Source organism: Mesoplodon mirus (assembly GCF_964341445.2).
Source record: "Mesoplodon mirus genome assembly, chromosome: 3".
Taxonomy (NCBI): domain Eukaryota; kingdom Metazoa; phylum Chordata; class Mammalia; order Artiodactyla; family Ziphiidae; genus Mesoplodon; species Mesoplodon mirus.
The window spans coordinates 156,210,346-156,226,598 of NC_138978.1; the positions used below are offsets into that span (position 1 = coordinate 156,210,346).

The following is a 16,253-nucleotide window of genomic DNA, read 5'->3' on the forward strand; positions in this document are numbered from 1 at the left end:
GCCTGGATACTTTCTACTGACCTATTCAGTTTACTAATTCCCTCTCTTCAACTGTCTCCAAACTATGGCAAACCCATCTACTGAGTTTCAATTTTCACTTATTGTGTTTTTAATTCCATATTTTCCATTTGCTTCTTTTCTATATAACTGGTTCCCTGGTAAAATTCTCCACCTTGCCATCTATTTTCTTGAACATATTAATCTTAGTTATTTTAAAGTCCATATCCAATACTTGGGGAATCTATTTATTTTTCTTGATCTTACTTTTTTGGTCTACCTGGAAATTCTTGACTGAATGCCAGAACTTTTCATGAAAAATTGTTCCGGAGCTAGACCTACCTCCTCAGAGGACCCATCTTATTCTCCAGCAGGCAGTGTGAATGGGATGGATCTACTCAGTTTAATCAAAAATTGAATTGACTTAAATCTTTGTAAAATTTAGTCTACATCTTATTCACTCCCACCCAAAACTTTTCAACTGAGAGCCTGGGGTGTTTTCTAGGCCCCTTTTATTTGGCAGTTCTGATACCCAATTTTTTCCCCTCTTAGCACTGTGAGACTGCCAATAACTCTTCTTTGCTTTTCTCGTATTTTACATTTGCTTCTTAGTCTGTTGCCCTGCACAGGTTACGAATTTGGCTCCTGCACATGGTGAAGGCACTGACTTGCAAGCTTCTCTAGGCTTCCCTTCTCTCAGGGTTCTTGTCCCTCAAATTCTAACTGACTTGGTTCTGATATCCAGTTTTTATGTCCCCAAGTCCTTTGAGATTGCCAAAGCTCTAGTAGATTCCCTGACTCTTCACTGCTTGGCCACATCTTACATCCCCATCACCCCCAAATCCACCTAGATTCCACAGTGGATTGAGAGGAAAGTGGCTTGTAGAATACTGGGCCTACTTCAATGACTTCTCTCCTCTGTGAGATCCTGGTCCCTCAAATCTCAGTTAACTCAGCAGATTTTCAATCCTTCAGACATTTTTAAAACTTAATTTAATCTGGGTTTTCTAAATTGATCTTAGGAGAAAGGAATGCTCCGCTATTAGTTACTTCAGCATAGTCCAATGACCATTTAACTGTTAACTTGACCAAACATATACTAATCCCTATTCTTTTTTATTTCCATCCTCCACATGGCTGTTCAAACTTTTACTGCTTTTCTCAAGTCACTACTCACTATTCCTCATCTAAGAAGACAACTCAGGTTTAAATGTTCTCTTCCAGTTTCTCTTCCCTATACCTCACAATTTAAAAAATATATTTATAATTGAAAATTGTATTTATTCATACTTAAGTTCTTTTCTGATATCTTAGAAGAAGAAGTTTCCATATGCTCTTCTCTCAGTTTCAAACTATTCCACTTCCTCTGAGAGATTTCTCAATTATTTATCCCCAACCCCAAATTTAATCTGTAAATATTTGCTTGGGCCTGGCTACTTCCTCTCAACCAATAAATATAAACAAACATTGATTATCCTAAAAAATAAATACAACTTTAATTAATTCTGCCAATTCCTCAAGATCTTTCCTCTCCTCCATTAAAGCTTTTGGAAAAATAAATACAGTTTATATTTACTGCTTCTAAATCCCATCACTTATAAATTCCTAACCTACTATGCTCTGTGTTATTCTATTACCATAATCAGTCCATTCTCTCTATTGTAACTTTTTTTGGTAGCTTTATTGAGATGTAATTGACATATCACATTGTATAAGTGTGAGGCATACAACATGATTATTTGATACACTTACCTACTGCCAAATGATTACCACAGTAGAGTTAGTTAACACCTCCATCACCTCACATAATTGCCGTTTCTTTTTTGTGGTGAGAACATTTAAGACCTATTCTCTTGGGACTTCCCCGGTGGTGCAGTGGTTAAGAGTCCACCTGCCAATGCAGGGGACACGGGTTCGAGCCCTGGTCTGGGAAGATCTCACATGCAGTGGAGCAACTGGGCCTATGCGCCACAACTGCTGAGCCTGTGCTCTAAAGCCCACGAGCCACAACTACTGAGCCTGAGTGCCACAACTACTGAAGCCCAGGAACCTAGAGCCCATGCTCCACAACAAAGAGAGGCCACCACAATGAGAAGCCCGAGCACCATGACGAGGAGTGGCCCCTGCTTGCCGAAGCTGGAGAAGGCCTGTGCGCAGCAACTATGACCCAATGCAGCCAAAAAATAAATTAAAAAAAAAAAGACCTACTCTCTTAGCAATTTCAGAAATATAATACAGTATTATTAATTATAGCCACTATGCTGTACATTACATCCCCAGAACTTACTCTTCTTATAACTGGAAGTGTGTACCTTTTGATGGACATCTCCCTATATCTACCCCCTCCCCTCACCAGCTCCTGGCCATCACCATGCCCCTATCATAACTTCAATATAAAATTCAATGAGCTTTTTCTCAATTTTCATCAGATTTGGCATATATGCAATGCCCTTTTTGAAATTATCTCCTTCTTTTGTGCCCAAGGTATCATTTTTTTTCTGATTCCTTAACTACCTCTCTAAATGTTTCCTCACTGTATCTTAATTTTCCCCCCCAAACTTGCCACTAAATTGTAGACTTTCTTTTCATAGCTGTTACAAATCTCCACTAGAATGTTTCAGAAGGAAATGAACACTTTTTAAAATTTAGTGCTCATGTAGTCAAAACCAATTTGAAAAGGAATTATCAGTTATTTATACGGTCTTTTTTTTTTTTGGCCACACCATGCAGCATGTGGGACCTTAGTTCCCCGACCAGGTATCAAACTCATGTCCCCTGCAGCGGAAGCACAGAGTCCTAACCACTGGCACACCAGGGAAGTCCTATATAGTCTTAAGAATATTCGATGTGCACCCTTCAAGTCACATGGCACACATCAATCCTATAGTATAATTATGCTCGGATCCTTTAAAGCTGACCATATTCAGGTTTAAATGGTAGCCATCATGCATTCCTTCATTTCCTCAAGGCTTCAAGGAGGAAGCGGTACAAACATGACAAATATAAGATTCTTGATTACATGTCCATATATAATCTATTGCTAAGTAATCCATTTTGAATTTTTCCCTAAATGCAAGAGAAAAGAAAAACAAAGCAAAACAAAACCAAAAAAACTAAAATAAAAACATGTTCTTTTTCCTGACTTTCTTATTTTATTTCATGGTACCATATTTCTTGCTGCCTGAGCCAGAAACATGAGAGTCATTCTCTTTTCCTCATAGTTCCTGTAACCTATCTGTCTCCAGCTTTTACCTATTTCACCTCTAACATGCTGGCGCCTCAATTCCTCTCAAAATATCACTTACCCAGTTCAACTGGACTATTCACATAATTTCGTAGTTGCTTATTCTCCCACATGCAAGCCACTCTACATAATCCTGCTATAGTCGTCTTTGTGAAACACTTTTGACTCTTGCTGCCTACAAAGGCAAGCCTAATCTTTGTGATAAAAGGCCTACAAGTCCCCCTCACCCACCGGACCCGGGGTTTCCTTCCAATCAGTGACCCTCCTCCACCAGGCACTGGAACATCGTTCTCACAAGTCAACATTCAGGCCACGGAGGATCTCTGAAATCCACACATTTCAAACATTCCGCACAGTCATACTGGTGGCAGAAGTATCTGTTCTGTCCAAGAGAACATTGCTTCTCTTTTACTTATGTGTATCATGATGTTTTCATTTGACGTTTTAGCTGATAACTAAACACTAGTAATTCATAACTAAATGTTATTCAAGTTGTTGTCCTTGTCCTAAGACTATCCAAGATAAGGGTCCAAAGACTGTACACTTAAAGGATGGGTGGAATGAGATGTTCTCTCTATGCTTCCCTTATCTAGTTCATAAGTCAACTAGTTGTTCTATTTTCCTATTGGGTTAAATTGGCCACTGCCAATCATGTCTCCTAGTAGCCTCATCTACGTAAATCTGCATAAAAATAATTCCACTTCAGCTTGCTGATTTAGGTATTATTATTCTCAACTCATAGGTAAGGGAATTGAGACTCCCTTGAGCATTTAGTAAGTTGAGCAAGGTCATTTAGAAACAGGAGTTTAACCTAGTCTTTCTGAAGCCAAATTCCTTGTTCTTTCAAATATACCAACACTAACAGCTCTTACCTATTTTTGCCTCTATTAAACTGTAAACTTCATGATAGCAGAAACCACATCCTTCCAAATTACTATTGGATCCAAGAGTCTAGCACAAAGTCTGAAACATTATAGGGACATAATAAATATTATTGAAGTAATGGGTGATGGACTAGCCCTGAGCAATACTGTAGAAGAGGTGACCTTTATTATAGGCACAACACTCTCCCCTAACTTCTTTTTACTCTTTACTAGTATGTCTCAACCTTCCTAGTGTTTTGTCCCACCCCATTTATTTGTATTTTAATATACAAATATCAATGTCAATCATTTAATAGATCAATGTCAGTTATATTTTTCCAAGTGCATTTGTATTTAACCTTTATTTCCAAGTACTAAATGTGAAAGTAAATAAATGAACAAACAAACAGATCTTCAAATCCCAGTGTGCCTTCCTTAATAACTCTAAGGAATAGGGTAAAGTGCCAAAGGACTTATTTATGAGTAGCAGCCCCTGCTCCCTCCAGAATGGGCTCAAAATTGGAATTGTTATGGCTATAGGTGCTGAAGGGCAGTCCCTGCAAATAGCTGGAAATGCAGAAGCTGGAAACGTTAGTGAAAAATTCAATGTGGTTTAGTAAAACAGAACTTTGGCAGTAATTCTCTATATACTGGAGAGAGAAGTGTAAAACCCTTATACCAAGGCAGCATTCAATCATAGAATGCCTTTTCCTCATTTGAAATTATGAAGCCGTTTTGTTAACACTGTTTTGGGATCCCTTTATCAGGCAGAGTCTCCGGTTTGAACGCCTCCTATTTTTCATTTTCCTTTTGCTCACAGCCTCTGATCTAGCCTGGTATTTTCTCAGTGTCACATGTTTCCTTTTGTAAATGAACATGAAGATATCAGAATGTACCGTCAGCCAAATGGATGCCAGGAAGAAAGTCTATAGCATCTACTCACAATCGACTTGGTACATTTTGTACTAACAATTGACTTACTACAGTAATGAAGCGGGCTACCACCCAGCATACAGTAAAAGTGACTTATTATAAAGAATGTTGATATTCATGAGAGAACAGAGAAAGATACATGGAAAATGACCCAAAGAAAGTTAAATGCAGATCTAAAACAGAACAGAAAATTTTGTTGTTGCCTGCATTGCCCTTTTACTTAAATCTCTATGATACCTTTTTGGAAGGAAACAAAAATACTTCTGTTATAAGTATTTCTGCTTGGAATGGTTTAAAGATTTATAACTGAGGGATGTTTCTTGGACTCCCTTTAGGTTGGAGAGAGAGTAATTCTCCAGAAGTTCTTATGTAGTATTATAAAACATATTAATTTATTTATATTATTAATTTTAGCTATATGGATTTAGCTATATATTTGGATTCCACTCTATGTGAGAATAATTCTTTTTCATTAAAACAGGAGTTCTTAACCTTGACATTATTGACATTTGGGGCTAGATAATCCTTTGCTCTGGGGTACTGTCTGTGACCTCTACCCACTAGATGCCAGTAGGATCCCCCAACTGTGACAACTAAAAATGTCTCCAGGGACTTTCCTGGCAGTCCATTGGTTAAGACTCCATGCTTCCAATGTAGGGGGCGCAGGTTCCATCCCTGGTCTGGGAACTAAGATCCCACATGCCTTGCAGTATGGCCAAAAAATAAAATAAATAAAATAAAATAAAATATAAAAATAAAAATGTCTCCAGCTATTGCCCAATGTGCCTGGGAACAAAATTGATCCCCAGTTTAGAAACATTGCACTAAGGCAGGGCATTATCCCTGCTACCTGACATTTATTCCTAAGGCAAACCATTAAAAATTAGCCAAATTCCCTAAATAATGTAATTAGAAGTGTTATATCAATCCCATTTTTTAAATATTTTCTTATTTGTTTTTCCAAATTGAAATGTCCCACATCCATTCCATACATTAGTACTATACTTAAGTTATAAAACCCATCTCGGTCTCCATTCAAGCTATAAAGTCTTCTCAGAAGCTTATTGTCAACACTTTTCAAAATTAGTAATACTGTATAATATAAACACACAATTACTGAGTAAATACTCTCTTGGATTGACTTTCCAAAGAGTTATTTACACCCATTTCATCTTCCCAGCTAGACCATAAGTAGCTCAAAGGCAAAGCTGCTGCACGAGTAGACACCAGAGTGAGACAGGCTTGAGTTCTAGCCCCAAAACAGAAGAGTTGTGTGATTTTGGACTATTTATTTAATGTCTTTAAACAAATCCCTACATTGGTAAAATTAAAATAAAAAGATCACATATCTCGTAGTGTTACTGAAATGAGTAAATGAAATATAAAGTCCTAAGACCTCTGCTTAGCATTTTTGTTTATTCATTTAACAAACACACTGTGTACATTATGCATCAAGTACTTTCTTTTTTTTTTTTTTTCCGGTACGTGGGCCTCTCACTGTTGTGGCCTCTCCCGTTGAGGAGCACAGGCTCCGGACGCACAGGCTCAGCGGCCATGGCTCAGGGACCTAGCCGCTCCTCAGCATGTGGGATCTTCCCGGACCGGGGCACGAACCCGTGTCCCCTGCATCGGCAGGCAGACTCTCAACCACTGCGCCACCAGGGAAGCCCTAAAGTACTTTTCTAAGCACTTCATAATTTAATTTAGTCCTCATTTAAAAAATATAGGAGGGAGGAGGGATAAATAAGGAGTTTGGGATTAACATATACATGCTACTGTATATAAAATAGATAACCAACAAGGTCCTACTGTATAGCACAGGGAACTATACTCAATATTTTATAATAACCTATAAGGGAAAAGAATCTGAAAAAAACATATAAATGTATGTATAACAATCAGTTTGCTGTACATCTGAAACGGACACAATATTGTAAAGCAACTATACTTCAATTAAAAAAAAATCTAGGAGGAAGGTATAATTATTATGCTACATTTAATGTTGAGGAAATTGAGACCTAGGAAAGCTAAATAACTTGCCCCAATTCACATGGTTAATAAAGGAGAAGGGAGATGTGAATCCAAGTAAGCCAGTTCCAGAGTCCTTGTCCTAACCATTAAGCCATGCTTCCTTGCTGGTACGAAACAGGCACTCAGTAAAGTTATCTACCATAAGTATTGCATTCATTTTTTTTTGTACTTCTTCAAGGCACTGAATGAATACTAAGTACATAGCAGATGCTCAGCATTTATTGATGACATTAATAATGGAGCCTTGCTGGGATAAGCACTGGGTTTTATTTCTTTAACATTTCTTTTCCAAAGTTAAAATTTCAAAACTGTTATTTCATTTTGCATCTGGGGGCTTAGACTACCATTGTACATCAACTTAAAATAATTTTGTCTAGGATTTTATGTAAAATATTTTATAAAAAACATACTGATACATCAAATGAGGAGTAAGAATGGAAAAGTGCTTCCAAAGAATCAGTAAAATTTACAGAACCCCTCAGGCTATACCTCAGCTAAGTTTAACTAGTCATTTCAATCTCTATGTCATATAATTTTATTTTTAAGAAAACAGTTAAAATATTAAAATATACTAAAATAACATACATGATAAGAGTTTTCCCATAAATTTTAGACCAGCAGAGTTTTTCTCTTTGAAATAAAAACTTTAATAGCATACTTTTCTTTGCAAAGTTAAGAAATATTTAACCTGTTTTTTAATTTAATACCATTAGGTATTAATTGCACCTGTTCAATATAGTAGTGGTATATGATTTCTGGCAAAGAGTGTTTACTTAACACATGATGAGAAGGTGGCATATCACTTAGCTTTAAAAAAGTTTTTTAAATTAAGTTTGTTTTCTTTAATTTTAGAAAACTAAAGAAACAGTAGAACATTAACATGTTAAAGTATATATATGAGAAATATAAAAACTATTTTAAGATGAAGAAGCTCAAGTGTAAGATATATGTGATAAAGAACTAAATGAGGGGGCCTCCCTGGTGGCGCAGTGGTTGAGAGTCCGCCTGCCGATGCAGGGGATACGGGTTCGTGCCCCGGTCTGGGAGGATCCCATATGCCGCGGAGCGGCTGGGCCCGTGAGCCATGGCCGCTGGGCCTGCGCATCCGGAGCCTGTGCTCCGCAACGGGAGAGGCCACAACAGTGAGAGGCCCGCATACCGCAAAAAGAAAAAAAAAAAAAAAAAAAAGAACTAAATGAGGGAATTCCCTGGCAGACTAAATGAGTAGGATCCATCACTAATAGGTCTTGAAAAAATAAAAAGAGAATATGTGTATTGTGTCCCTATTAGTACTGGTAACATACTCTTCACTTTGACAGGAACCTGCATTACTGCCAAATATACCACTGGAATATAGCTCCATTTATCTTATTGAATAAATGTGGTGAAAATTCACACAAAGATCAATTGATGTTAACAAAATATCATAAAATAGTATCATTCACTACATTTATCAGACCTAAAACACACAAATACATACATGTAAACAAACAAAAAAATCTACTGAAATTTAAATAGAAAGGAAAAAGACTAACCGTACTCACAAAACCATTTGACAGCTTAATAAACTGCATGTCATTCTAAATGAGCGAGGAACAGGAGTGCCTTCCTAACACATTCTATTTCCCTACCACATAGAAAATACAAAACAAGAGATCAGAGAGAGACATGCATTCTGGAATACTTTACTCATCTTGAAATTATTTTCCATAAAAAGCCCCCTGGGAAGTTATTTCAGATTTTTTAGAATTGTGGGTGGGTACTCAAAAACATTACAAAAATATTTAGTAAACCAAAACTCATGTTCAGTCACAACTGACGTCAGGGAAATGTTTGATTCAGAAAAGATGAGAGCAGCAGCGCCATTTATAAAAAAGAATATTTGCAACTCCATAATTAATCTAAGAAAAGATTAATTATGTTATAAATTAATCCAAGATGTTATAAAATTTGAAACCCATGAAAATTCTAGATAGCTTATGAATAGAAATCACAGAGGTATTTATAATCTACAAAAATGGAGTATAAAATTATTTTTTTAATTCTCTCTACATTGAGGCAAAAAAGGAAGCAATATCCTAGAAGAAAGGTATAGTTACACATATTTATGTATTTTATTCATTCATCCAAAATTCTCACAATTTTCCTACTATACCAGGCTCAAGACTAAGCACTTATTCTCTAAAAAGTGAAGAAATAGGCCCCAAAGTACATGTGACAAGTGTTTCATGGGGCATTTTTTGTTTTGCTTTTTTTGTTTGTTTGGTTGTTTTTTTGGCTGCACCGTATGGCTTGAGGAATCTTAGTTCCCAGGCCAGGGATGGAACCTGGGCCCCCACCACCCTGCAGTGGAAGCACGGATCCCTAACTACTGGACCACCAGGGAAGTCCCACATGAGACAGGTGTTAAGCAGAGGTCTGGATAGCTGTCAGGGGAGCAAAGGAGTGAATTGTGCCCAAGAGTATCAAAAAGACAGTGGAAGTACCATTCTACTGTTTTTCTCGAGCTGAAAAAATGAAGGATCCAATAATCTGCTCAACACAGAAATTCAGAATGGAAATTTCTTGTTTCTAAGGTGAAAAACTGAAAATAATCTCAAGTGCACAAACTACCCAAATATGAAATACTTTGGCTCATATAAAGATTTAAGAAATAAATGTCTTCTTATGTTGATATCTGAAATCATGTTAACAATAATAGATAATATTCATTGAGCAATTACTATGCATGAGGCATGTAATGCTTCACATATGTCAACTCATTGAATTCTCTCAATGTCTCTAAGATGAGAAAAAGAAGACAGAGAGAGGAAACTTGCCTGAAGACACAAGACCAGTGAGTAGTCCTTTGGCTCTGAAGACCATGTTCTTTCATAAATATATTCTGCCTCCTCCCTGGAGATTCTGATGACCGTGGAATTCAGGAATGGCTACAGGAGAGGATAATGTATTTTCATAGTAATTTCTACATTGCCCTTGCTGCTAACAAAGATTCTCAGAAGATTACATAAATGATGTTTCTCTACATACAGACTCAACACTATGCCTCTTGCCCCACCATGTGCAAATAGGAAGGATGAATTCTAACTTCCTTTCCCAGGGAATTATTAACACTTTGTGTTGAGAGTCATGTCCTTTGAAGAGGTTTAATCCTCTGGATGGTCTCGAGGTGAGGGGATTTGAGACTGCTGCTTTGGAGAGACAAGACTGGAGGAAACAGGGCTACCTTTCTTAAAACTCAAATGTGTTTGGGTTTTCTTAAGTTTCTACAAGTGTTGGAAAGTCATGCTTCTGGTGCACTGTGGGTGGTGTGATGACTACAGGATGGTCACGGAGTCTGGACTCTAAGCACCGTAGCCTTGAGCTCAGGGGTAGAGTCTCACTGGAGTGGCATTTGATCACTGGGAAGACAACTCTGAGAGGTTTCCCAGTGCTTGCCAAAAGTGGAAAGCCAGGATCCATGCAAACAACATTTAGCCAAAGGTTGGATGCCAATGAGAGCAGCCACCAAGGCTTATGGCAGGACCCACTCCTAATTTACAGGCAACTCTAAGTGCCTAGAATACCTGTAGGACCCTGGGGAGGGGGAGATCACCCACACTCCCTCACCTATTCTAGTGAATAGGTGCGATTAATGCAATTTAGACAAATTAATGTGATTTAGAAAAATCATATAGGTGAGATTTCATGGACCTGAGTAATGTGGAGAATATTCATTTCACCACACAGTGATGTGTGAACTCTTACAGTAATTACTCCATAGGACTGAAAGACATAAAAAACAACACAGAATGATTCAAAAAGAATCGAACACTTGCAAATAATTAGTATCTGATGCCTGGTTTATATATGAATAGGTAGTAAAAATCGATAGTAAAAATAGGTAGTGGGGCTTCCCTGGTGGCGCAGTGGTTGAGAGTCCGCCTGCCGATGCAGGGGACACGGGTTCATGCCCCGGTCCGGGAAGATCCCATATGCCGTGGAGCAGCTGGGCCCGTGAGCCATGGCCACTGAGCCTGTGTGTCCAGAGCCTGTGCTCCTCAACGGGAGAGGCCACAACAGTGAGAGGCCCGCGTACCGAAAAAAAAAAAAAAAATAGGTAGTAAAAAATATAATTTGTGAACGAACTTTCATGTTTAGTTTGAACAATCTTACAGATGCTCCACATGGTCCACATGCATCCCTCAGATCACAAGTCCTGCATCAGTACTGATGCTGATTCATCCTCGACTCCACATCACCCCTGAAGGTAGGAGTGAAGCTACAGTGTGTTTCTTCTTTCCTCAAGACCACGAGGGGGAACAAACCCAAGGTTCTTCCTGAATCCCCACCAGAAGTCAGGTGGTCTAGAATATTTTTAAAGTCTTCCATTCTGTTTGAATCACCCTGTTTTTGTACTTACATTCTTTGACAATATGTGAAAGATGACAAGTTAAACTTCCTTTGTGAAGAACAGCCAGGTTCTCAGTAACAATAAGCATTTATCCAAACTTCTTGCAGTCAACACACTTATAGTACACAACTCAACCAAAGCTCTTTGCAGGGGAGAGGGAAATAGTATTCACAATATTAGAATAATGAAAAGCAGGGTATGTAGAGTTACCCTGCCTGGGTTCTTAGAAATGTCCTAAATAAAATCACAGATTAGTAAGTTGAGGGAGCATTAAGCCATATTAAAATATTTAGGATATATCTATGAATATTAGAGGAAGAGTATATTTATGTGCATGAGGGAAAGAGTACACTATATTCATATGGGTATATGCAAACTACTTCTTTTTAAAATAAGACTATGGTGAGTCAGATGCAAATTTGAACTTCAAACTACCTCTTCATATGACGTGAGCATAAGAATACAGGGAAGGGCTGGCACGGGGGCAATGGGAACAAACGTACATGATACATTTGAACAAACTGAGATTAGCAAGGATGTCTGGGAAGGGGCTGTCTTGTTCTTGGCTTGCCCAGTGCTCTGAGGTGAAAACAAGGAAATGAGTGAGATGTTATGATTCAAATGTCAGCTCTGGCTCCTCTAAAGATAGTTTATGGGGTGCTGCTGACGGTATTATGATGTTCTAGCAATGCAGTATGGTATTTCTAAAAAAAGCTAGTTAGAATAGGATGAATAATAAAAATAAAATAATCTTGGTATTATATTTTTTAAACAAAAGCAGATATAGGACTTCCCTGGCGGTCCAGTGGTTAAGACGCCACGCTTCCACTGCAGGGGGTGCGGGTTCGATTCCTGGTCGGGGAACTAAGATCCCACAAGCTGCGCAGTGCAGCCAAAAATTTTTTTTCAAAAGTAAAGCAGATATAGGTGTCAACTATTTGATTCATGTGGCACCCTCGAGAAAGCCCCTACATACACAGGTAAAGCTGAAAAACCAAATAGTAATCTGTCATTCTTTGCCAACATGCAAAACTTTATGGAAATTTGCCTTTTTAAATAAATGTGGACGCTATCAACACAGAAGAGAGTGTAGGTTTCTGTCATCCTTTTCAGATCTTAGGACATTGTTTACCGTTCTATCCTTGTCTATCTTTAAAGAACTTCTGTATAAAAACATCCCAAATTCTGCTTACTTGGTAATCTGTATAGATCAAGCTCAACAAGTAATATCATCAAAACTCCTCTCAGAAAAGTGACAGCTAACACCCATGCCTTTTCTCACTATAATCGCCTACAACTTCTCAAAAATAAACCGTTTGGCACTGTATATTGTCCCTCTACTTTTTCTTACCAACCTTACCATTGAATTTATTTCTCTAAGACTCTCTTTTGTTCTTTTTATCTCCTCCTGATTTCCTGTAAACTCATCAAGGTGATATCAAGGGTTGGCAATGATCTCCTTCCCCCAAAAAAAAATTTAATTCAAGAAAAATAAAATCAAATTACAAATGCTGAATAGAAATATTAACAGAATGTCACAACACTATCCTTTCTCCAACAGTGATTAATCTCCAGTGGCTATTCCTTCCAAGCGTCCTTCACTTTAAAAAGGAAGCTTTTGGGAATTCCCTGGCAGTCCAGTGGTTAGGACTCTGTGCTCTCACTGCCGGGGCCGGGGTTCAATCCCTGGTCCGGAAATTAAGATCCCACAAGCTGTGAGGTGTGACCAAAAGAATAAAAATTTAAAAAATAAAAAGAAAGCTTTTTGGAAATCAAGGGTCCAACCTGTGTTGTGTACACTGTGGGGACCTAAAACATACCTGTTCCCTATTTCATTACATGAATTAATATCTCATGTTCATTTTTAAGTAATATTATCAATATCAACTCAAATAGATTTAAAATGACACTTGCAGAGTTACTCTCTTCCCTGTCCTAATTACAATAAATAAGCACGGGTAAAGTGCCTGGGGCCTATGGGGAAAGTAGCTAAGAAATCAGATCCATACCAGTTGAAGGCGACTCAGAGTAGAATTTGACTTGCTGTAGGACTCATCTCAAGCATGGTAAAAACCATTCTCTCTCTAAGACAGAGCTCTGCACTGATAGTCAAAGGTCAGTAACTTGCATGGCTGGCGAATCACTGACATAGCATTTAGTTGAATTATGAATGGCTTTTCTAACAGTACAACCTCTAGAGTTGTAAGGCATGTGCTTTTCTCAAGGTCATGGGGGTACCACTTTTTTTTAAATCTTTTTTTTAAACATCTTTATTGGAGTATAATTGCTTTACAGTGGTGTGTTAGTTTCTGCCGTATAACAAAGTGAATCAGCTATATGCATACATATATCCCCATATCCCCGCCCTCTTGCATCTCCCTCCCACCCTCCCCATTCCACCCCTCTAGGTGATCACAAAGCACCAAGCTGATCTCCCTGTGCTATGCGGCTGCTTCCCACTAGCTATCTATTTTACATTTGGTAGTGTATGGCTTCTAATTTGGGCTCTCTTTCCTCTTTTTTTAAAAAATAAATTTATTTATTTTTGGCTGCATGGGTTTTTGTTGCTGTGCGCAGTCTTTCTCTAGTTGTGGCGAGCGGGGGCTACTCTTCGTTGTGGTCCGTGGGCTTCTCATTGCGGCAGCTTCTCTTGTTGCGGAGCATAGGCTCTAGGTGCGTGGGTTTCAGTAATTGTGGCACATGGGCTCAGTAGTTATGGCTCACAGGCTCTAGAGCGCAGGCTCAGTAGTTGGGGTGCACAGGCTTAGTTGCTCTGCGGCATATAGGATCTTCCCAGACCAGGGCTTGAACCCGTGTCCCCTGCATTGGCAGGCGGATTCTTAACCACTGTGCCACCAGGGAAGTCCCTGGCTTCTCTTTCACAGGAGCTTTTCTTCCAGTGAACTCTCGTTTAATTGATGAAAATGCAAAGAATTATAAAAAGCAAAAGAATAACTTAAGAAAAGCTTTGGCAAAGGAGTGATTAAATGGGGCAGATGGATGTATGAGATAAAATTTAGAAAATAAACCCCTGGTCCAGACTAGATGTGAAGAAATTGTCCTTGTTCCCGTCACCTCTCCTGAGAAGCACTGCTCATCTAAAACACGTGCCATTAGATTCCACCTCCTGGCCCCCTCCTTCCAACTTTTACCAACTTCCTGGACACCCTTCATTCACTGAAGGCTTGAGCCCAGAGCCCAAATTCTTCATTCCTTAATATTTAACCTCTCTCTATTGGCCCATTTTCATTGCGATTTCAACAAGCTCAAGTCCCTCCTATTCTTTTTTTTTTTAAACGTCTTTATTGGAGTATAATTGCTTCACAGTGGTGTGTTAGTTTCTGCTCTCCCTCCTATTCTTAAATATAAAAAGCAGATTCTATAGTCACCTCCAATATATTTAACGTACTATGGCTAGAACAAATATTTTTTAAAATAAAGAGCCAATCCTGTGACTTGTGACTCAAATGCCATCAAATTCTTCCCACTGCATTTCTGATAAAATCTCAGCCTTGTTGTATGAGTGCTTGTCCTCCTTCACCTTTGCTGTGTGTCTCTAACAGTCTGGGACCTCACAAGCAATCTGCCCTTCGCTCGCCTTTGAACATGCTGTTTTCTCTGCCTGGAATTCTCCCTGCTCTCAGCACTAAGATTTTCTTCCTTCAAGAACCAGTGTAAATGCCATTTCAGCCAGAAAGACTTCCCTGTTCCCCAGACTGGTAAACTGCAATCTCCGTTCTTTCCCCCAAACCCATTCTGAGGGGTAAATTGCCATTCCCATATTTTAGCAATAATCTACAACTTTACCCAATTCGTTATCACAATACTTATCCATCCTTCTTTGTATTCCCAGCTCCACGACCCTTAGTCATTTGCATGGTAAGATTAACCAGGAAAACTGCATTTTAAAATGTAGAAGGATACTGCCACCAAATTAATTCAACATTATCCTCAGGCTTTGGTTCATATCATTTCAAGCTGTCCCACACCAGTTTCTAGAGCTATTTGCACACATAATAAACACACTTAAAGCCATAAGAATTAAACAGCATTTAAAAAAAAAATCCAAAGGCACAGTACCTCACAGAGGCAGCTAGCTTAAAGTCTTGACTCAGCCATCTTTCCAAAATAGAATGGAAATGTCTTTGAAATCCAAAACTCTGTCCTAGGACAGTCATTTTATCTGATCCCAAGTACTCCCAATTAATGTAAAGTCAAGGCAAAACACTATTCTGACAGATAAAAGAGTATCAGAGAACCACTCAAAATGTTACCATTCAAAGATGTAGACAAAGATTATCACATCTGAAAAAGGGACAGCCCCTGGTTTGTCAAGGAACTCAGGCAACTAAAGAGTGAATCATAATTACGTATTTTCAACAGAAAAGCAAATAAGAGCACTTACGCATATCACCGAAGGCCCCCTTTGTCACTTTTGTGGCACGTAACACCACTACTGTGAACTTGTGGGAATAATGGTGCTCCACCTGGAAAAAAAAAATCATAATGAATTTAAAATAAGCCTGTAATATAGGATCCAGGTAAATTGTTTTCATTGTTTCCTTGAGACTAATTGAAAATATTCCAGTTGAAAGGAAGTAACATGCATACCAGAAACATTCTTTGATCATGAGGCTTTTCCTTTTTTGATCCTTTCCTCTCTCCGGCACAGAATGATTAAGTTTATATCATGCTTTAAAATGTCACTGCAGCTTGACTGTTAGGACTTCTTTGCAGTCCCTGCTTTACAGGGTTTACCAAGCCCTTGGGAAAAATGTAAATCAGGACTGCA

General features: G+C 38.5%; 1 protein-coding gene across 2 annotated transcripts in view; it reads right to left on the reverse strand.

Annotated features, from left to right (window-relative positions):
* PLA2G4A (phospholipase A2 group IVA) overlaps positions 1-16,253 on the reverse strand; it is a 160,069-nt gene that overhangs the window by 98,592 nt on the left and 45,224 nt on the right. For both annotated transcript variants that reach the window (XM_082613763.1, XM_082613762.1), the window contains exon 3: positions 15,867-15,948. In XM_082613763.1, the coding sequence (XP_082469889.1) occupies positions 15,867-15,948 (82 nt within the window). The remainder of the gene's footprint in view (positions 1-15,866; positions 15,949-16,253) is intronic.